The sequence below is a fragment of the Lonchura striata genome, chromosome 23 (assembly GCF_046129695.1).
Source record: "Lonchura striata isolate bLonStr1 chromosome 23, bLonStr1.mat, whole genome shotgun sequence".
NCBI classification, from domain to species: domain Eukaryota; kingdom Metazoa; phylum Chordata; class Aves; order Passeriformes; family Estrildidae; genus Lonchura; species Lonchura striata.
This window is the reverse complement of record NC_134625.1, coordinates 5,187,597-5,210,603: the sequence shown is the minus strand read 5'-3', so window position 1 is coordinate 5,210,603 and position 23,007 is coordinate 5,187,597. Positions and strand designations below refer to the sequence as shown.

Genomic DNA, 23,007 nt, shown 5'->3' with positions numbered 1-23,007 from the left:
CAGCGGCTGTTAATGAACAGGTTGGCTGCAAAGGCTCAAAATCACTTCTTGCTGCTCCCCACTTCCTCAAATTCATCCCCTGGGGAATCTTCAGGACCCACAAGAGAAAATACTCAGCCAGTTCTTTTACTACTTCCCATTAAAATGTATTTTCTGAACTTTCTCTCCTGGCATCTCTTCAGACCTGATGTTATCAACAGCTCCTTTTCTTTTGTTTCATTTTCAACCTGTTGTATCATTCTGTTTATTATGGTTTTGTTGTTTTGTTATTTTTTTTTATTTAGTGTGAGCAGATTATATTTATTTGAGAAAAAAAAGTTTTGCTGTTAAAAAAAAAACAAAACAATCATTGTATTGCCAAAAATAGCTGTAATTACCTGTGACATCTGTATTTTTTTATTTTGGGGGTGGGGCAGGCAGGGGGGGTGGGTGGTTGTTTTTAACCTCAGTTCTGAGTGCTAACAACTGTTAAAAAACAACCACTGCATTTTAATTTGCTTCTCACATTAAATGGAATTCTCAGAAATCAGACAAAAATATCTCGTAGGTGATTTAACAAAGATGCCGAGCACCCTTCCTATTTCAGATTTCCTCCGGAGGGAACGTGGTGGGATTTTGAGCTGCGTTTTTCTTTTTTCTCAGGCTGAAATTCATTCACTTGACAGCAGATGGCACAAAAATTCTCCCTGCTCAGGGACGGAGTTTTCCCTCTGAATTCAGTTTTTTCCCTGGGGTTATTTCACTCTCAGGTTTGGATGTGTGGAACTGAAGCCACGTTTTCAAACCAAACTTATTTTTCCAACAGGTCTTAATCTGGATTTTTATTTTTTTTATCTTTCAACCCAGCTGCTTTAAATTCATGACCTGTAGCTCTATTTTCCAGTCAAATTGATTCGTGATGATGAACACAAAAGCCACAGCTTTTATTAACCAAATACCCACTGAGTGAGGCACCTCCCTAAACTAAGTTTCATAGAAACTGGTCCTAATAAATCAGGAATAAAAAACACAGTGTGTTTATAATTAATTTTGTCCACTTCACTCAAGCACACACAGGTTTTAAACCAGAATTATTTTATTAAATTCAGTTTCTTTTGAATGTAATAGTTGTCCGCACCAAATTTTGAGCACTTGCAAAGGAGGGACAGAAGAGGATCTGCCAAAAACTCTTCTTGGGAATCACAACTCATGAGGTGGACTTGGACAAATGTGATGTTCTCACACACCTGGGGGGACAGCAGGCTGGAATAATCAGACCTGCAAGGGGAAACCCGAATTGTGTCCCCTGGCACCTCCTGGAGCAGCTCAGCGAGTTTCCTGCACCACAGGCAGGAAATTCCCTTTTCCCACTGCTGCTCCTCCAGCATCCCCCCGGCACAGCCAAAACCCTCCTGGGCAACAGCCCAGTGGCAAGGAGTGACACATTTTTAATCCATTTTCATTTAAAATGGGGTTTGAAGCAGCCTTGCCACATCCACGAGTGACATTTCTATAATCCAAGGATTTTTAAATGGGGTTTGAAGCAGCCTTGCCACATCCACGAGTGACATTTCTATAATCCAAGGATTTTTAAATGGGGTTTGAAGCAGCATTGCCACATCCACAAGTGACATTTTTTAATCCAGGCATTTAAAATAGATTTTCAAGCAGCCTTGCCACATGCATCCACGAGTGACATTTTTTAATCCAAGGACTTTAAATGGCTGTTTAAATGGATTTTCAAGCAGCCTTGCCACATCCACGAGTGACATTTTCATAATCCAGGCATTTAAAATGGGGTTTGAAGCAGCCTTGCTACATCCACCAGTGACATTTTTTAATCCAGGCACTTAAAATGGGTTTTCAAGCAGCCTTGCCACATCCACGAGTGACATTTTTATAATCCAAGGATTTTTAAATGGGATTTGAAGCAGCCTTGCCACATCCACGAGTGACATTTTTTAATCCAAGCATTTAAAATGGATTTTTAAGCAGCATTACCACATCAATCCACAAGTGACATTTTTTAATCCAGGCATTTAAAATGGGTTTTCAAGCAGCCTGGCCACATCCCCCAAGCGCTGCCTCCCTGCCCCTTGGGCAGTGCCATCCCGGGCACCCCAGCGGCAGGTGACCCCAACCCGAATTTCGCTGATTTTCACCTTCTCCTCTCGGCGCATCCCTCCCGGAGCGGCCAAATTCGGAGTCCCCGGCGCTGCCACCCACCGGTTCCTGCGGAGGGACCCGTGAGGTCACCGCTGGCTCAGCAGCAGAGGAAACCCGGGGTGGGACAGGGACCCCGGGGTGGGACAGGGACCCCGGGGTGGGACAGGGACCCCGGGGCGGGACAGGGACCCCGGGGTGGGGACAGGGACCCCGGGGCGGGACAGGGACCCCGGGGCGGGACAGGGACCCCGGGGTGGGACAGGGACCCCGGGGTGGGACAGGGACCCCGGGGTGGGGACAGGGACCCCGGGGCGGTGGGTGAGGTCACGGGAAAGGCGCTGAAAAGGGAGCGCTGGCAGCGGCAGCCCCGCAGAGGGAGGAAGCCGAGCCCAGCTTAGCTCAGCCCAGCCCAGCCCAGCTCAGCCCAGCTAAACTCAGCTCAGCCCAGCCCAGCCGAGCCCAGCTCAGCCCAGCTAAACCCAGCTCAGCCCAGCCCAGCTCATCCCAGCTCAGCCCAGCCAAGCCCAGCTCATCCCAGCTCAGCCCAGCTAAACCCAGCTCATCCCAGCTCAGCCCAGCTAAACCCAGCTCAGCCCAGCTAAACCCAGCTCAGCCCAGCCCAGCTCATCCCAGCCCAGCTCATCCCAGCCCAGCCCAGCTCATCCCAGCCCAGCTCATCCCAGCTCATCCCAGCCCAGCTCAGCTCAGCCCAGCTCAGCCCAGCTCATCCCAGCTCATCCCAGTTCATCCCAGCCCAGTTCATCCCAGCCCAGCTCATCCCAGCCCAGCTCATCCCAGCTCATCCCAGCCCAGCTCAGCCCAGCCCAGCTCATCCCAGCTCAGCCCAAGTCAGCTCATCCCAGCCCAGCCCAGCCCAGCCCAGCCCAGCCCAGCTCATCCCAGCTCATCCCAGCTCAGCCCAGCCCAGCTCATCCCAGCCCAGCCCAGCCCAGCATGGCCGTGCCCGGGGTGCTGCTCGCCGTGTCGCTGCTCCTGCTGCCAGGTAAGCCCGGGGTTATCTCATCCCAGCTCTCCTTCCAGCCCGGGCACACCGGGCACAGGGCTGTGCTGGTGGTGTCTGGGTGACAAAACCATAGTGTCACCCCATTCCCGACTTTGTCACCCCACTGGGAGTCAGTGAGCTCACTAAACCCCGCATCACTGAGACCAGCTTGAGGTGACAAAGCATCAGGGTGGCAAAACATTGTGCCTTGAATTTGGGCAAGGATCCAGAAGGATGCTTGCTTTGCCGGGGTCAGAAATCCGAGTGTGCCTCTGTTGGTACACTGTGTGAGCAATTTAGGGAGAACTTGCAAAGTCCTTTGGAAAACAAAAAAAGCATTTTAGATGCTGCATCTCCTCACTCCTGCTAGAGGACCAGCTGATTCGGATCTCCTTTGTGTTTTGGGCACAGGAGTGTGACAGGCTCAGGTCTGGCTGTGCCAAACAGAGGATCCAAGAAGGATCTAAGAGAGGATCCAAGAGGGATCTAACAGAGGATCCAAGGAGGATCTAAGAGGGATCTAAGAGAGGATCCAAGAAGGATCTAGAGAGGATCCAAAAAGTATCTGAGAGGATCCAAGAAGGAACTAAGAGAGGATCCAAGAAGGATCTAACAGAGGATCCAAGAAGGATCTAGAGAGGATCCAAGAAGGATCTAACAGAGGATCCAAGAACGAACTAAGAGAGGATCCAAGAGGGATCTAAGAGAGGATCCAAGAAGGATCTAGAGAGGATCCAAGAAGGATCTAAGAGAGGATCCAAGAAGGATCTAACAGAGGATCCAAGAAGGATCTAGAGAGGATCCAAGAAGGATCTAACAGAGGATCCAAGAAGGATCTAGAGAGGATCCAAGAAGGATCTAACAGAGGATCCAAGAAGGATCTAACAGGATGCAGGGAAGGAAGGAGCAGCAATCCATGACAGATCCCTGCAGGCTTCACTCCTGACCTTTGCAGGAGAAATGGGTCCGTGATCCAGGGGCTGCAGCACTATTCCCTCTCCCTGCTGGAACAGGAACCACTGCAGGGCTGTCGCTGACAATTTGCTAATTCTCAGGACAGCCCCTCTTCCCCGTTTTGCCCCAGACTCCTGCAGAATGAATTTGTAGCTGCTGCCTTAAACAGGATGATTCTGGGTTACAGGCTCACAGATAACTGCACCAAAATCATTAAATAGGGTGGCTCTGTGAATTACAATCTCACAGATAACTGCACCAAAACTTTGTCATTAATTGGAGTGGGTCTGTGGGTTACAATCTCACCGATAACTGCACCAAAGTTGATTAAATGGAGTAGCTCTGTGGGTTACAATCTCACAGATAACTCTGCACAAAACCTAACTCAATAATTGGAGTGGCTGTGAGTTACATTCTCGCAGGCAGCTCTGCACCAAAATAACTCAACAATTGAATTGGAGTGGCTGTGGGTTACAGGCTCACAGATAACTGCACCAAAATAATTCAATAAGTTGCTTGCTGTGGGTTACAAGCTCACAGATACCTGCACCAAAACTAACACAATAATTGAATTGGAGTGGCTGTGGGTTACAGGCTCACAGAGAGCTCTGCACCAAATCTAACTCAATAATTGAATTCTAGTGGCTGTGGGTTACAGGCTCACGGACAGCTCTGCACCAAAATAACTCAGTAAATTGCTTGCTGTGGGTTACAGACTCACAGATAACTGCACCAAAACTAACTGAATAAATTGTTTGCTGTGGGTTACAGGCTTGCAGGCAGCTCTGCACCAAAACAACTCAATAATTGAATTGGAGTGGCTGTGGGTTACAGGCTCACAGAGAGCTCTGCACCAAATCTAACTCAATAATTGAATTCTAGTGGCTGTGGGTTACAGGCTCACGGACAGCTCTGCACCAAAATAACTCAATAAATTGCTTGCTGTGGGTTACAGGCTCACAGGCAGCTCTGCACCCGTGCTCTCAGTGCGAGGAGCTCTCAGTCACTTCCTGGGGGCTCCAAGAATAGCAACCAGAGTAGAACCGCTCTGCTCAGTGCACCCTGCAATCTCCAGCACCAAATTGCTGCCCTTTCTTGCCTGTCACTTGATGGCAGAGTGGCTTTTCCAGCTGGGATCCACATGGGACAAAAGCCACCCCACCTGGAGCTGCCATGGGGACATCTGCCACCTTTGGTGACCGCAGTGGCTGCAGAGCACGGCCCCGTGCAGGGAAGAGCTGCCCTGTGAGCCATGCTCTGAATAAAACCCATTTTCCAGTGGTCTCCCATGGAAATTATCTTTCTGCCCCGGGGTTGGAAAAGTGAGCACACCCCCAAGCTGTTCTTGCTCAGCCTCGCCACAGTCACCCCAGAGGTGTGATCTGCCAGACCCCACGCTGCTGCTGGTGACAGGAAATCATCACGGGGACAGAAATACCCGAGGGGGCTGTGGAAAACCACACACAAGCCCCGGGTGGCTCTGAACAACTCAGCTCACAGCTCAAGGACGGGCACAGCCACAATCCCCATGGGTAGCTGCTGCCTTGCAGGGGGACAAGGCTTGTCACCCTGATTCTTAAGGTTTTCTAAAGAGTTTAGAAGACTTTCCCACACAATTTCTATAAACAACATATTGTTTGCATTCTTTTATGGGGGTGGAGAAACTTGATGTACTGGTGGTTTGTCCAATGTCTTTGGAGAGGTGGCCCATTCACTCTCCAATCCACTGTCACCTTTGGAAAAGTATAAAAGTTGGAGTCAGATAATAAACCTTCTTCTTCACCTTGCAAATAGCAGGTGGCTCCCGTTGTGCTTTCACGTGTCCTATAGTGACAAAGGCTGATTCTAGATGTACCAAAATCAGCTCCAGCAAAATTCCTGACAAAAAAACAATTCATTTCTGGGCGATTTAGAATTTTTAAAATTGTGAAAATCTTCCCCAAAGCCCAGAAAGATTCGTTTCCCCAAGCTGCAGTGGGAACTGGCGGCCGACAGCCATGTGGAAAATCAAATCAAAACACACAAAACAGGAATGAAAACAAAACTCTCCTGCTGCCAATTTACTTTATTCCAAGCCAGGCACCAATGTTAGCATTCTCCAGGGCATGGTTTTTGGAGAAGACAATTCATCAAATATTTCCACCAAGTGTTTTATCTGCCTTAGAATGGCTGGAGAGAAAAAACACATTTTATTGCCCACCTGTGAAATGAGCTGGGAGAAGAGAGAGTGAAATTTCATTTGAGTACCCTGTGCCAAGCCAGGTTTGGGTTTTTTTTTTTTCAAAAGAAGTTTCATTTCTGAGTTAAAAAAGCCTCATTTTTAGAGGTGCTGGGAAATTGTTCTCTGCTCAGTCACACACTGAGCAAATAAGGTTCCACAGCAACAGAATGGGACATAAAATCAGAGAATGTTTTGGGTTGGAAGGGACCTTAAATATTATTTAGTTATAATAATAGAATAAGTGAAAATTGAATTTTCGTTTTTAAATACAGGGAGTGCATGAAATGAGTCTGCTTCAGTGCTTTATTGAACTAATAATAAACATAATGAATTACTTTCTAATAATGAAATATTTTCCTGGCTAACAACTAAAACTGGTTAATAATATAAATCAGGTTTATGCTGGTGGGTAAAGATCCCAAACCTTTGTCACACAGTGCCTGTGAAAATGGAATGGTTGTGTTTAAATACAGAGAATGCATGAAATAAATCTGCTTCAGTTCTTTATTGAAATACTTTCTAATAATGAAATATTTTCTTGGCTAACAACTAAAATTGGTTAATAATTTAATTCAGGTTGTGCTGGTGGGTAAAGATCCCAAACCTTCGTCACACAGTGCCTGTGATGATCTGTCCAATGACAATTTATTTTTATCTCTACAACCACATTGGCAATGTAGAAATATTCAATAACCATTGCAAAAAAGGAAAATTAACACATTTCTCTGTTCAAAATATCACTGCTTTGCTTCGTGTCACAATTTCCCACTTGTTTTTTTCCCCCTGGTGCGTGGCAGGGGGGTTTCCAGGGGCTGCCAGCGACTCTGTGACTCTGAGGGAAGGAGAAAATCTAAATCTTCACTGCAGCTTCAGCACCCCCAGCAACAAAAACTTCACCCTGCAGTGGTCAAACCCTCAGGGTTTCACCATTTTCCTCAACACCCACCAGGGTAAGTGTGAAACTCCAGCGTGGTGACACTTCCCACCAGGGCTGGGGACTCTGAGCTGTCCCTGCTGCTGTGACACTCACATTTTCTGGGCAGACAGACAGAAAATTCTGTCTGTCAGGGAGAAGAAAAGGAAACAATCTTTATCTCTGCTCCTTGATTTTCCCTGTCGGAATCTGAGGTATTGATGATTCCAAAATTTTAGCAAGTCTCTGTCTGTCAGCCCCCTGCCAAAGCAGAAGCCATAATTGGTCTGTGCTGGTTTCCAGGTTGTTTATTCTGTTTATCTCTCACATGTTCTGCTGCCCTGCCCAGCTCTGTCCTGCAGGGCAGCGTGTGGGGCTCTGCCCTCAGTGGGATGTGACAAACATTCAATACCAGAAACTCCCTGGGCTGGATTTACAAGAACGTGCCAATATCTGTCACCTACGTTGGACAGTGTGTCCCCAGCCTGAACCAACAGAAAAATGCCAACACCACAGTGAGACATGGAGGGCATGAAGAAGGAGAAAAAGGACAAGGCACACCCAATTTCCTCCAGCTTGTCCCCTTTGGACCCCCTCATCTAGAATCCTAAAATTTTACTTTTGCACCTGTGCCACACTTAATTACTACTTACACCAAACACTGAGAGCTGGTAATTGATCCTGTAAGATTGAAAACTCTTTTCCATGGCCAGAGATCACAGCCAGTGTCTCTGGGGGCTCTGTCCAGGGGGGTTCCAGACCTGCCAGGGCAGCCAGAGGGAAGCCCTGGGTTCCCACATTTCCCCATGTGGAATGTGGTGTGGAGATTGTCCACCTGGGTTGGATTCTGGGGAAGTTGTTTGGGGTCAGTGACCAGTGGGATCCAGCTGTGCTCTCAGCAGAGTCACGAGTAGTTTGAGTTAGATAAGTAAGAAATGAATATATAGAATAAAATAATATCTCTTTAAATAGTATATTAATGTAATATAGTATAGTTTTAATAAAGCTATCCTTAGCCTTCTGATCTAGAACCAAACATCACCATTTCTTCCCTGAATTGGAGTCCACCACATTTTTATTTTATGCTGCCACCCTGGCCAGGGGGACTCTGATGCCCAAAATGCCAGCAGGGTTGGGGGAGTTTGTAGCTGGGTCCAGAGGATCCTGTCCCTTCCTGGTCACCAGAAATTGATGCTTCCAAGAAGAGGTCAGACAAAATCAAGGGAATAAAAAGCAGTTCTATTTATTGAAGGGCCTTAAGGTACATTTAGGGCAGACAAAACTCACCTAAAAAAGGACAACAGGTCACAAGTTTTCACACTTTTATAAGCTTGGTTCATTTGCATATTGGGGGTTAATCTGCCAATTACAGCTTCAGTTAATGAAGTCATTTACCCCAAGTTTGCTCCCCCAACTCACTTTTGTTTCCATCTCTGGCCTGAGGCAGTGAGGTATCCTTGACTGCCAGGCCTGGAGAGGAATTGTTGTGTCTGCCCAAATGGGGAAGCAGCAGCTCACACTGATAGTAAAAGGGTTTTAAAATCATGGGGATTTAGGGTTAAAAGGAAAATTAAGCTTAGTAGGCCCTGAAAAAAATAAATACCCTAGGTACATGTAGGCCTTGTACCTTGCTAGAACTGCACCTGTGTAGCTAGTACATGATAAATGATATAATTGATAGATGTGATGATTGTTTAGTAATTAAATATAATTACTGTTTAATCATAAGAATAATCATGAGAAACTGTGGTCAGGGGCCTAAGAAAGATCACGAGAAACTCATGTCAATGTATACAATAGAACAATATAAGTTTAATAATTAATATGTAAGTTATATAAGGATAGAATATAAAATACGTTCAGTTCAAAAGCCGTGTCGGAGTCAGATTTGGGTCTGTACCCCTGATTCCCAGAGCTCCCAATAAAAGCACCTGCAGATAATCACATCCTGTGATTATTTGTGTTCTTGAACACTGGCAAGACTGGATATGGAGTTTGGAGTTCTGCACTAAAGAACTGCAGGACTGGATTACAAATAGATGGAAAATAGAAAATCTGAGATCCTAAGGCATCAACTCTTCCCCTTGGGGGTTTGGAGCTGCAGCCCCTTGCTGGCAGTGCTGGTGGGTCATTTCCTGAGGGATGGAGCCCCCGGCAGCAGCAGAACTCTCAGGATGAGCTGGAGCTCCCACAGCACCCAGAGCCCGCTCCTGGCTCCGAGGACAGGAGGGGACATTCCTGACAGCCCTGACACTCTCCCACTCGCAGGAATTCCGTGCAGTGCGTCAGGAGGAGATTTTGGGGAAACAGCAATGATTCTGAAATGTGCTGGCCAAGCCAAAGTTGCCATTTCTGCTTTCCCATCTCCCCATCCTTCTCTCTCCTCCTCTTGGTCCAAATGCAGGATGAGGAGTGCCTTGGCCTTCCCTTCTGCAGCTATTCAGCATTCCTTGTCAAATCCTTTTGCTTTTAATTATAAGAATAACTGGGATTCACCCAAATTGCTGGGATTTCCCTCCAGCTCAGTATTTTGTCAAAACCTCAGCTAAAAAAAAAAAAAAATGAAGATAAAAAGAGAAGTTTTGAGGTCTCTTCCCCTCTGATGATTGTACAAAGCCCCAGTTTCAGTTCAATTTAAGGGCAGAAAGTTGCGTTTTCTGTGCTGCAATTGTGGGAAAAGTTCATGAACTTGTTGGGCTGACCCTGAGGGCTCCTGTAAATTATGGGGGAAAAAATTAAAGATGAAAAAATCAAGAAAGAGAAAGGAGAGTAGGTATGGCAGGCACATTTCTCTCCCTCTCAGGATTCTTCATAGAGGTGCACAGAGAGAAATGAAAGAGAAAACAATTTCTGTTTCTGCTCCTTATTTTTCCCATGTGGAATGTGTGTGGAGAATTGTTTACCTGGGGTGATGCTTGGTTGGATTCTGGTGAGGATTGTTTGAGCCTGGTGGCCAATCCAACCTACCTGGGGCTGGGCTCTCAGAGAGGGGCACGAGTTGTGTTAGAGTCAGAAAAAATAATATGTAATTTTAGTATTTTCCTTTTATATAGTATATTAATGTATTTTAGCATAGTTATAATAAAGAAATAATTCAGCCTTCTGAATTGAGTCAGACATCAGCATTTCTTCCCATTGGGTTCGCCTGCATTTACAATAAGTAGGAGATGCTTTCACTTAAAAAAATGAAACTTTTAAATGCCATAAAATAAAAACTCCCCTCATGCTTTGACTTCCTGTGCTGAACCAACCCCCGTGGTGTGCTGGCTTTTCTGTTCCTCGCAGTTTTAAGAGACCAGAGGTACAAACTGCTCCGTTATTCCAAGGATGAATTGTCCATCCAGCTGTCCAACCTGACAGTGCAGGATGCAGGAATTTACAGCTGCTTCTACTACAGGGGGCACGTCCAAAACAAGAGCCGGAATGTTGAGATTTTGGGTAAGTTCCTCACCTGTTTTTTTGGGTTTTTTTTTTCCTTAGAGGAGCAGGGCAGATCCAGCTCCTCAAATCCACACCTGAATTTTCCCATCATTTTGCTTTTAGCTCAGTCCCCTCCAATAATGCTGATGGAAAGGAGTAAAAAATGCCCCTAAACTGACCCTAAATCTTCCTGCTGCAGCTGCTCCTTCCCACCCCGTGCTGGAAGTGTCCCAGGATGAAGGAGGAGGCATCAAACTCTCCTGCTACACCCATGGGGGCAGACCCCAGCCCCAGATTTCCTGGCTGCTGGACAACGGGATCGAGCTCCCAGGTGAGAGCTCCGAGAGCCTCTGGGCACTGAAATTGGGTTTTATCCGTTTGGGGGGTTTAAAGGTGCTGCAGGGTGAAATATCAGCTGGGTCTGCAGCTCACGGCTGCAGCGGGGTGCAGGTCTGGGGAGCAGTCAGCATGGAATTCCAGTGGGATAAAACAAATCCAAAATCCTGGAATGTCAGCATGGAATTCCAGTGGGGTTAAATAAACCCAAAATCCTGGAATTTCAGCACAGAATTCCTCTGGGGTTAAATAAACCCAAACCCCTGGAATTTCATCATGGAATTCCAGTGGGTTTAAATAAACCCAAAATCCTGGAATTTCACCATGAAATTCCAGTGGGATAAAATAAACCCAAAATCCTGGAATTTCAGCACAGAATTCCTCTGGGGTTAAATAAACCCAATATCCTGGAATTTCAGCATGGAATTCCAGTGGGATAAAATAAACCCAAAATCCTGGAATTTCACCATGGAATTCCTCTGGGGTTAAACAAACCCAAAATCTTGGAATTTCACCATGGAATTCCAGTGGGATAAAATAAACCCAAAATCCTGGAATTTCAGCATGGAATTCCTCTGTGGTTAAATAAACCCAAAATCCTGGAATTTCAGCATGGAATTCCAGTGGGATAAAATAAACCCAAAATCCTGGAATTTCAGCACTGAATTCCACTGGGATAAAATGAACCAAAACCCTTGGAATTTCAGCTCTAAATTTCAGTGGAATAAAATAAACCCAAACCCCTGGAATTTCAAAACCCCATAAATTCTACAGGGATTAAATGAACCCAGAATCTTGGAATTTCAGCACCAAATTCCAGTGCAATAAAATAAACCCAAACCCCTGGAATTTCAGCATTAAATTCCACTGGGATAAAAATAAACCCCAAATCCTGGAACCTCAGCACTGAATTCTACTTATTTGGGATAATTCCACTTTTTCCACTTTATTTGGGCTAAAACAACCCCAAAATCATGATTTTCAAAGCCCCAGCTGCCTTTCTTCTCCTTTAACAAGTAACTGCCATATTCTACCAGTGCTATAAATAAAATTATTCTACAAATCACTGCATTCTCAGCTCCAGTGCACATCTGTATCAAAATGTGAGAAAAACACTCAGGGATGCAAATGGCTTTTTTCTTTCACACATCACCAAACTCTGACTTGTGTTTTGCATCATCAAGCAACATATTTAAAGCTGAAGCTGTAACCTCCCCTGGCCCATGATGGTTTATTTTTAAATAAGAGCTCTAGAAAACAGCAGAGAATTGTGTTTTCTGGCCTGAAATTAGAGTTAATAATAAGAATAAATCGTGTTGGCAGATAAAACCTGGGGGTTTTCAATGGAAAAAAAAAAAAGTGTTTTAGAGCAGTGCATGGTGGAAAAGCAGATTTTTAAATCCTGCCTGTGCTTGGGAAGAGCTGGGCTGTGTGTGAGGGCCTGGGATTACCAGCTGGGAAGTGATAAAAACCTCAATATATCCCCCCTGATATTTTATTTCTGTCTCTCGCAGTGTTTTTCTCTTCACGTTTGCATGAAGAGGTGGGAGACACAAATTTAATTGTTTCAAAGATAAGAAATCATTGCCTTAATCCACTATTTCTCCAATTTCTGTGTTTTTCTCCATTTTTTTGAAGGCTTGGAGTAACTCTGCTTCCTCCCCCTTCCACTCCCGGCTTTAATCACTTCCTGCAAATATTGACACTAATCAGAAAATAGCTAATAAATCTTAATTACTGACAACAGCAGGGCTCAGCAGGGGCAAGCCAGCTGTAATTGCTGAGCTGCTGCTGACAAAGATGATTTCTGAAATCCTTTTGGAGCTCTTACCTGCCTCTGCTGGGGATGGAAGGGAGGGTTGAGAGATGCTGATGGAGAAATGTTCATTTAGAAATGGGGGATTTCTTTGATTTAAGGGTAACAGAGCAAGGGGAGCATCAAAAGCTCTGCATCCTGAACAGAAATATTTGTGCCCTTCAGGCAAACAGCTGAAACACCTCCAGGGCTGCTCAGACACATCTCTGCTCACATCAAACACGCCTTTATTTGTCCTTATCATCAACGTTACCTGGAGAAATGAGGTTATTAGTAATGCTGGGAATCCCACCAGACTGCCCTAATTCCCTGTGGCAAGGCAGGGAATCCTGGTGGAAAATTCCAGCAGCTGGAAAAGGGGAAAAGTCAAACTTGTGCTGTAGCAGCGCTGGAGAACTGGATTTCAGTGTTGCCCTGTTCTTCTGAGGGTTTTAAAGTTCTTCTAAAAGTTCCTATGCCTTCTGATATTTACATATTTTAATTGAGTTTTCTCACATATGTTCATGTCAATAATGATTGTTTTGCAGTCTTCTTTGTGGGAGGAGAGAAGGGATGGACTGTGGGTTTGACCAGTGTGGTTGGAGAGGTGGCAATTCCATCCTCAAATCCACTGTCACTTTTACTATTGTATATATAGTGGAGTCAGAAAATAAAGTTGGCTTCTTTGGGTTATTTTTCTTTCCTTTTACATCTAGCCTGCCTCTGTGAGTTATTTCATTTTACAGTGTGACATTTCAGGGTGATAGAAGCACTTTCATTTATTTTATTTTATTTTTTTTTCTTTTTTGTGCAGGTGACACCAGGCACCAGCTGGCAGCTGATGGGAAGAAATGGAGCACCAGGAGCACCCTGAGGATCCTCAGCTACAGCCCCCAAGTGACAGCCAGCTGTGTCACCCAGCACCCTGCACTTGGGGCACGGAGGCTGGTGGCATCTCTCCACTTCCAGGACCTCCCCAGCACGGGTACTGCAGCTCCTCCAGCTCTGCCCCTCCGATTTCACTGCCCTGAGGTGCTGAAAATGATGCAGAAATACAGAAGTGTGGGGTCTGCTTTTAAATGAGCAAGCTGGGGCAAAAAAAAAGGGTTTGGAGCTGTTCCTCAGTGGCAGAGTTGAGCAGCAGCACCTGCCCCAAGCTCCCCACAGCAGAGTGTTTCATTTTATTCCTCATTCCAGAGCAGCAAATATATTCCGAGGGCAGGAAAGGTGAGGATGGGACTGGAAGTGAGACCCTTGATGAGACAGAAAACCCAATAAAGAATCCAGAGCATGGAGCAGGGCAGAGAACCCAAACAATGCAAAGCATGGAGCAGGGCAGAAAAGCCAATAAATAATCCAGAGCATGGAGAAGGGCAGAAAACACAAATAATCCAGAGCATGGAGCAGGGCAGAAAACCCAAACAATCCAGAGCATGGAGCAGGGCAGGGTAGTTGCTCAAGGATCTGCTCAGTGGCAAAGCTTCTTGCGATTTTTGTCTTTTTTTGGGGGGGTTTCTTTAGGCTGCAAACAAGAAACCAGACTTTCAGAGGATGCAGAAGTTGCCAGCACTTCAGAGAATCCAGCAGTTTCCAGTTCTCCAGAGAAACCAGCAGGTACCAGCCCTTCTGCATCCCCAGAGAATCCAGACGTTTCCAAGCCTTCTGCATCCTCAAAAGATCCAGAAGATGCCAGCCCCTCTAAATCCGCAGACAATCCAGAAGGTTCCAGCTACTCTGCATCCCCAGATAAACCAGTAGTTTCCAGCTCCTCTGTATCCCCAGAGAATCCAGATGTTTCCAGCCCCTCTACATCCCCAGAGAATCCAGAAGTTTCCAACTCTTCTGCATCCCCAAAAGATCCAGATGTTTCCAACCCCTCTACATCCCCAAAAGATCCAGAAGTTTCCAGCCCTTTTCCATCCCCAGAGAATCCAGAAGTTTCCAACTCTTCTGCATTCCCAAAAGATCCAGAAGTTTCTAGCCCCTCTGCATCCCCAGATAATCCAGAAGTTTCCAGCCCCTCTACTTCCCTAAAGAATCCAGAAGTTTCCAGCCCCTCTGTATCCCCAAAAGATACAGAAGTTTCCAGCCCTTCTCCATCTCCAGAGAACCCAGAAGTTTCCAACTCTTCTGCATCTCCAGAGAATCCAGAAATTTCCAACTCTCCTGCATCCCCAGAGAATCCAGAAGTTTCCAGCCCCTCTGCATCCCCAGATGATCCCGGAGTTTCCAACTCTTCTGCATTCCCAGAGAACCCAGCAGTTCCCAGCTCAGCACCACCGCCAGCTCAGCCAAACCTCACGGACGTCGCATCCAGCGGTGAGTTTGGTCTCCTGAATTTGTCAGAGCTGAAATCGGGATTACAGAAATGCTGCGGGGCACGGCGTTCCATCCCCCCTGCCAGAGGAGAGTGGGACACTGAGCGCAGCATTTTCCTGCTTGTTCCCTCCTTTTCCCAGCCAAAATCTCTCTGCTTGGAGGAAGGATGGGAGCAGGGCGGGAGCCAGGGATGCTCCGGGTGGGCTGCACTAGATGGCACTGTGCAACAGCAATTCACAGAATTTAGAGAATCCCAGGTTCACCGGGCTGGAAGAGACCTTCAGGATCATCGAGTCCAACTTCATTTTAGGATATAATATAGTTAATGACATCTATAATATAGTATAACATAACATAACATAACATAACATAACATAACATAACATAACATAACATACATCACATCACATCAACACATAACATAACAATAATAATAATTTCCTGTTAAATGTCCTGGGGATTTCTGGGAATTCAAACAGGAATGGTTTCACCCCAAACAGAAAATTTATTACTAGCAGTAGTAGTAGTAGTAGTAGTAGTAGTAGTAGTAGTAGTTATTTTTGTTGTTGTTTTGTTGTTGTTGTTGTTCTTGCAGTTGTTATTAATAGTTAATTAATTGTTATTGTTGTTATTATTTATGATATTATATATCATTATATAAGATATTATATGTCATTAAGTATAGTATATACTAAAATGAAGTTCAAAACTTAATGGACTCCTTAGGGTGAATTCTTCACAATTGGTTGGGTGAATTCCACTCTCCCACCATATTCATTGGGGTGAAACCATTCCTGTTTGAATTCCCAGGACATTTATCAGCAAATTATATATAATATTATATATCATTATATAACATATTATATGTCATTAACTATATTATATCCTAAAAATGAAGTTCAAAACTTCATGAATTCATGAAGGTGAATTCATCACAATTCTTTGGTTGAATTCCACTCTCCCACCATATCCATGGGGGTGAAACCATTCCTGTTTGAATTCCCAAACAGCAAATTATATATAATATTATATATCATTATATAATATATGTCATTAACTATAGTATATCTTCAAAATGAAGTTCAAAACTTCATTATTTGCATTCGTTAAGGTGAATTCTTCACAATTGATTGGGGTGAATTCCGCTCTCCCACTGTATCCATGGGGGTGAAACCATTCCTGTTTGAATTCCCAGGACACTTATCAGCAAATTATATATAATATTATATATCGTTATATAACATATTTTATGTCATTAACTATGGTATATCCTAAAAATGAAGTTCAAAACTTCATGAATTCATGAAGGTGAATCCTCACAATTCTTTGGTTGAGTTTTGCTCTCCCACCGTATCCATGGGGGTGAACCATCCCTGTTTGAATTCCTAAACAGCAAATTATATATAATATTATATATCATTATATAATATATTATATGTCATTAACTATAGTATATCCTAAAAATGAAGTTCACAACTTCATTATTTGCATTCGTTAAGGTGAATTCATCACAACTGATTGGGTGAATTCCGCTCTCCCACCATATCCATTGGAGTGAAACCATTCCTGTTTGAATTCCCAGGACATTTAACAGCAAATTATATATTATTATTAGTATTAGTATTTATTATATTATATATCATAATATATGTCTTAAACTATATTATATCCTAAAAATGAAGTTCAAAACTTCATGAATTCATGAAGGTGAATCCTCACAATTCTTTGGTTGAGTTCTGCTCTCCCACCGTATCCATGGGGGTGAACCATTCCTGTTTGAATTCCCAGGACACTTATCAGCAAATTATATATAATATTATATATCATTATATAACATATTTTATGTCATTTACTATGGTATATCCTCAAAATGAAGTTCTCAACTTCATTATTTGCATTCATTAAGGTGAATTCATCACAATTGATTGGGTGAATTCCGCTCTCCCGCTGTATCCATGGGGGTGAAACCATTCCTGTTTGAATTCCCAGGACATTTAACAGCAAATTATATATTATTATTAGTATTAGTATTTATTATATTATATATCATAATATATGTCTTAAACTATATTATATCCTAAAAATGAAGTTCAAAACTTCATGAATTCATGAAGGTGAATCCTCACAATTCTTTGGTTGAGTTCCGCTCTCCCACCGTATCCATGGGGGTGAAACCAGTCCTGTTTGAATTCCCAGGACACTTATCAGCAAATTATATATAATATTATATATCATTATATAACATATTTTATGTCATTAACTATGGTATATCCTAAAAATGAAGTTCAAAACTTCATGAATTCATGAAGGTGAATTCATCACAATTCTTTGGTTGAGTTCTGCTCTCCCACCGTATCCATGGGGGTGAAACCATCCCTGTGTGAATTCCCAGGACATTGACCTGCACACCATTATTCTATAGGATATTCTATATCATTATCCGCCCACCCGTGTTGCAGATCCCCATCCGCGGTCCCCAGGACGCCCGCGGCCACAGGGCAGGCTGCTGCTGCCTGCGCTGGTGGCTGCACTGGTGGCTGCACTGCTGCTCGTGGTGCTGCTGTTCCTGCTGAAGCTGCGCAAAGCCCACGGCGCCTGGAGGAGAGGTGAGGGCTGAAATTCGGATTATCGCCTCGAGCCCACCCGAGAATTCCCCTTTGGAACTCCTCCCCCAGCAGTTTTATGCTCAAGGAATAATGGGGGGAAAAAATCAATCTCATACTCGTAATCATGTCATTCAGGTTTGTGGGGTTTTGATGATTTAATGGATTTAATTATTTTTAAAATTTAAAATACAGTATAAATTTAAATATTATAAATATATTTTAAAATGTAACGTTTATTTCTATTTTTCAGTTACTGGATTTTATTTGTTTCATATAATTAAATTTTAATTATTTAATAATTTAATTTTTTTGGGATTTTCCACAGCAAATTCAATAATTTAATTACTTAAATTAATTTTACTGGGTTTTTTCCACTGAATATTTAATAATTTAATTACTTAAATTATTTTTTCTGGAATTTTCCACAGGAAGTGTAATTATTTAATAATTTAAATTAATGTTTGTGGCTTTTTTCCCTACAGAAAATGATGTTTCAGAGCAGACACTGGAGAGTTATAAATCCAGATCTAACGAAGACAGTCCAGGCCATGAGAAGAATGGACAAGGTAAAAAGCTTTAACTAACATATTCCTGTAAGTATGTTATTGGCTTAAATAATAATTAATTCTTGGTTTATTTAATTCTAATAAATAAGTATTATACTCATATCATATCATATCATATCAATCATATCAATAATATATAATGCTTATTATATATACTTATTTATTAATTCTAATAAATAAGTATATATAATAAGTATTCATTATAATTATATAATTATAATATTATATATCATTATAATATATCATTAATATAATTATATTAATACATAATATTGTCTAGAATCATTACTATATAATTAACATTAACATTACATAGTCATTAACATTATATAATCATTAACACTATATACTCATTAATATATTATACTACAATGTTATTATCATTATAATATTATATATCATTATAATATTTTATTATTATTATAATACTTAACTATAATTAATAATTCTTGTTTTATTTAATTGCGGCTGACTGGCCAGAGCTGGTGGAAGCTATAAATAATAAATAATAAACAATAGACTTTCAATAATAAATAGCAAATCTCAAATAATAAATAATAACAAATAATTAATAACAAATAGCAATTAATAAATAAAAAATGATTAATGACAAATAATAAATAATAAAGATAAATAGTAAATAATTATTAATAAATAATAAGTAATAAAGAATAAATAATAAAGAATAAAGAATAAAGAATAAAGAATAAAGAATATGTAATAAGTAATAAATAATAAATATTTGTGGTTTTTAGCTGGAAATCCCAAATCCAACATGCAGTATGTAACAGAAAGACCTGCAGAACCCCCAGAGAAGAATGCAGAAATCCCAGAGAAAGATCCAGAAACCCCAGAGAAGGACTCAGGTGACAAAAGCACGGCAAGAACTGAGGAGACGTTTCCGTGTGGGAGGGAGAGCGATGTGTAACGGTGGGAAGGCCGCAGGAAAATGCCATTTCCAGATGTTTTTACTGAAGTTTTTGGGATTTGGCCTCAGAGGAGTGGGAGGGACGGGAGCTCCATCCCAAAGCACCTCGGGGAGCCCCTGGAAACCTGGACTGAGCCACCCGAACTTCCGAGCTTCTCACCAACCTCTGCCACACCCAGCTCGTCACCCCTGCGATTTATTTAAAAAATCTGGATATTGATCTAGTACCGATATCCAACTGTGACAGACAGAAACTCTCCAACAGTTTAAAGTTAGACAGTGTGTGTTTATTGTGTGTGGGATCGCTCCCAAATCCACACCGCAGCTTCCAGGTGATTACAGAGCCCTTTTATCCATACAAGTGTTGAATACCCAAAATACAAATCCATATTCATCATTTTGGTACATCCCATTCCTCGCTTCCTCTGCTGATCACTCCAAAAGCCATTCAGCATTCGTGGTTTGTTCCTTGGAATGGGTCGGTGTCCCTTCCATGGGGAGGGGTCCCAAAATGAGGAAGTCAATGAAGTCTTCCTCCTTCTGACCTTTCCACCTTTTCAATGCCAATCTGACAAATGAACTCTTGGTAGAACTCCCATTCCTTGTCTTCAGTTGGTTTCAGAACAGAGGAGGCCACAGTTGTCTGATGTTCCTAAAAGCAATTTATCAGTTTATATTCTTCATTATAAACCCAGCTAACTCAACATTGTGCTGACGAGCAATCAGTTATTAGTTAACTACTAACTCTTAACTTCATCAAGGCTTATTCATTTATTTTAATTAACTCTAGTGAGGCTTATCTCTAACTAAAATCTTAGCTCCTCTAAAATCTCTAAATTCTTTAAAATTAACGTTTCACCTGCAGCACCCAGTGTCCCCTGAGTATACCCAGCCCCAAATTTAGATATTTATGGTTGATTTTGTCACCTCCTCTGTGACCACAGGCACTGTGAACCATGACTTCACTTTTCTCCCTGGACCCCAAACCTGGGTTGCAGCTGGGTTTAACCAAGCTGGGAAGCAGCCTGGTGTCTAAAGGGTTAAAAAAAATAAAAACAACAGAAATCTGATCAAATTATTCTGTTATTTGATGATTCTGTGAAGTCGCCAGAGATGTTCCACATGCTGGGAATGTTCCACAGGTTCCATGTGCCCGAATGCTGGGATGAGGGCAGCAGGAGAGCCAGGATTTCTCCAGGGCTTCATCTTCCAGAAGGGTAAAAACAGATCCCTGCAATAAGGGAAATGTGAATTCCAAGGAATGGGACTCCACAGAATGGAATTCCACAGAATGGAATCCCTGCAATAACAAAAATGTGAATTCCAACGATTGGAATTCCACAGAATTAAGTCCATGCAATAAAGGCAATGTGAATTCCAACAAATGGAATTCCATAGAATGTAATTCCACAGAATGGAGTCCCTGCAATAAAGGCAATGTGAATTCCAATGAATGGAATTCCATAGAATGGAATCCCTGCAATAAGGAAAATGTGAATTCCAACAAATGGAATTCCACAGAATGGAATCCTTGTAATAACACCAACAAATGGAATTCCACAGAATGGAGTACCTGCAATAACAGAAATGTGAATTCCAACGATTGGAATTCCACAGAATGGAATTCCACAGAATGGAATATCTGCAATAATGGAAATGATTCCAACAATTTTTGTCCTTTGCAGAGTCCCAGAGCATTTGGGGTGGGAAGGGAGCCCTGGAGCTCCCCCAGCCCAACGCCCTGCCCCTGGAGCAGGGACACAGGGACACATCCCGGTGGGACTGGGATGGCTCCGGGCAGGGAGAACCCAAAACGCTCCCAGGGCTCTGCCGCCTCCGGGGAAGTTCTTCCCCTCCAGTTCTTCCCTGGCTTTCCTGCACCGAGAATCCAAGAGCGGGACTCTGTAAATCTCATCAAATAAAACTCATTCCAGACTATTATTTCTCACTGGAAATACGGAAAAATGATGGAAACTGGGGTTTGAATACTGAATGAGATAAAGGGCCCTGCCTATTCTGTTTTCCAGTGGAAACAATTCCATTTTTTGTGGAAACAATTCCATTTTCCAATGGAAATTATTCCATTTTCTAGTGGAAATAATTCCATTTTCCAGGGGAAATAGCTTCATTTTCCAATGGAAATAATTTCATTTTCCAATGGAAGCAATTCCGTTTGTCAATGGAAACAATTCCTTTTTCCAATGGAAACAATTCCGTTTGTCAGTGGAAACAATTCCGTTTTCCAATGGAAACAATTCCGTTTGTCAATGGAAACAATTCCGTTTTCCAATGGAAACAATTCCATTTGTCAATGGAAACAATTCCGTTTTCCAATGGAAATTATTCCATTTTCTAGTGGAAATAATTCCATTTTCCAGGGGAAATAGTTTTTCATTTTCCAATGGAAATAATTTCATTTTCCAATGGAAGCAATTCCGTTTGTCAATGGAAACAATTCCTTTTTCCAATGGAAACAATTCCGTTTTCCAATGGAAACAATTCCATTTGTCAGTGGAAACAATTCCGTTTTCCAATGGAAACAATTCTGTTTGTCACTGGAAACAATTCCGTTTTCCAATGGAAACAATTCCATTTTCCAATGGAAACAATTCCGTTTGTCAATGGAAACAATTCCGTTTTCCAATGGAAACAATTCCGTTTGTCACTGGAAACAATTCAGTTTTCCAATGGAAACAATTCCGTTTTCCAATGGAAACAATTCCGTTTGTCATGGAAACAATTCCGTTTTCCAATGGAAACAATTCTGTTTGTCAGTGGAAACAATTCCGTTTTCCAATGGAAACAATTCCGTTTTCCAGTGGAAACAATTCCGTTTTCCAATGGAAACAATTCCGTTTGTCACTGGAAAGCGGCTGCTCCCGGGCGCTACCACAGCGCCCGCGGCAGGGGGGGGGCCCGCGCTCCCCCCGCGGCCCGCGGCCGGTGGGTGCGGCCGGCGTCCCCGGGGTTGCCGCGGCAACGGGAACGGCGCGGCCCGGCCCGGCCCGGAGCGGCACCGGGACCGGGACCGGGACCGGGACCGGGACAGGGACAGGGACAGGGACAGGGACACGGCGGTGAGAGGGACGGGGACCGGGACCGGGACCGGGACCGGGACAGGGACCGGGACAGGGACAGGGACCGGGACAGGGACAGGGACACGGCGGTGAGAGGGACCGGGACCGGGACGGGACACGGGAGCGGCGGCGGGACCGGGACCGGGACCGGGACCGGGACCGGGACCGGGACAGGGACACGGCGGTGAGAGGGACAGGGACACAGAACAGGAGAGAGGGACACGGGGGCAGAGAGGGTGAGAGGGACAGGGACATGGTAGAGGGGACAGAGGACAAGGACACGGGGCAGGGACACGGGAATGGGACACAGGACAGGGACAGGGACACGGGAACGGTGGTCAGAGGGACAGGGACAGGGACATGGGACAGGGATACGGGACAGGGACACAGCACAGGGACAGGGACACGGGACAGGGACAGGGACACGGGACAGGGACAGGGATGGGGACAGGGACACAGGACAGGGACACGGGACAGGGACAGGGACACGAGACAGGGACAGGGACACGAGACAGGGACAGGGATGGGGACAGGGACACAGGACAGGGACACGGGACAGGGACAGGGACAGGGACAGGGACAGGGACAGGGACATGAGACAGGGACAGGGACACGAGACAGGGACACAGGACAGGGACACGGGACAGGGACAGGGACACAGGACAGGGACATGGGACAGGGACAGGGACACGAGACAGGGACAGGGACATGGGACAGGGACATG

General features: G+C 43.9%; 1 protein-coding gene across 1 annotated transcript; it reads left to right on the top strand.

Annotated features, from left to right (window-relative positions):
- The first annotated feature begins 3,099 nt into the window (after window positions 1-3,099).
- On the top strand, window positions 3,100-19,877 carry CRTAM (cytotoxic and regulatory T cell molecule). Its single transcript, XM_077788078.1, has 10 exons — window positions 3,100-3,148; window positions 7,121-7,273; window positions 10,522-10,674; window positions 10,856-10,987; window positions 13,602-13,772; window positions 14,309-14,401; window positions 14,762-15,106; window positions 17,566-17,712; window positions 18,195-18,278; window positions 19,034-19,877. Exons 1-10 carry the CDS (start codon window positions 3,100-3,102, stop codon window positions 19,204-19,206), a joined length of 1,500 nt encoding a protein of 499 aa, XP_077644204.1. The 3' UTR covers window positions 19,207-19,877.
- The last annotated feature ends 3,130 nt before the right edge of the window (window positions 19,878-23,007 follow it).

Excerpts from the sequence above, each read along its gene's own strand:
- CRTAM (XM_077788078.1), top strand. The coding sequence starts at position 3,100 with ATGGCCGTGCCCGGGGTGCTGCTCGCCGTGTCGCTGCTCCTGCTGCCA. Across the intron at positions 13,773-14,308 it reads CCAGGACCTCCCCAGCACGG|GCTGCAAACAAGAAACCAGA; the intron begins GTACTGCAGCTC and ends GGGTTTCTTTAG. Across the intron at positions 14,402-14,761 it reads TTCTCCAGAGAAACCAGCAG|TTTCTAGCCCCTCTGCATCC; the intron begins GTACCAGCCCTT and ends AAGATCCAGAAG.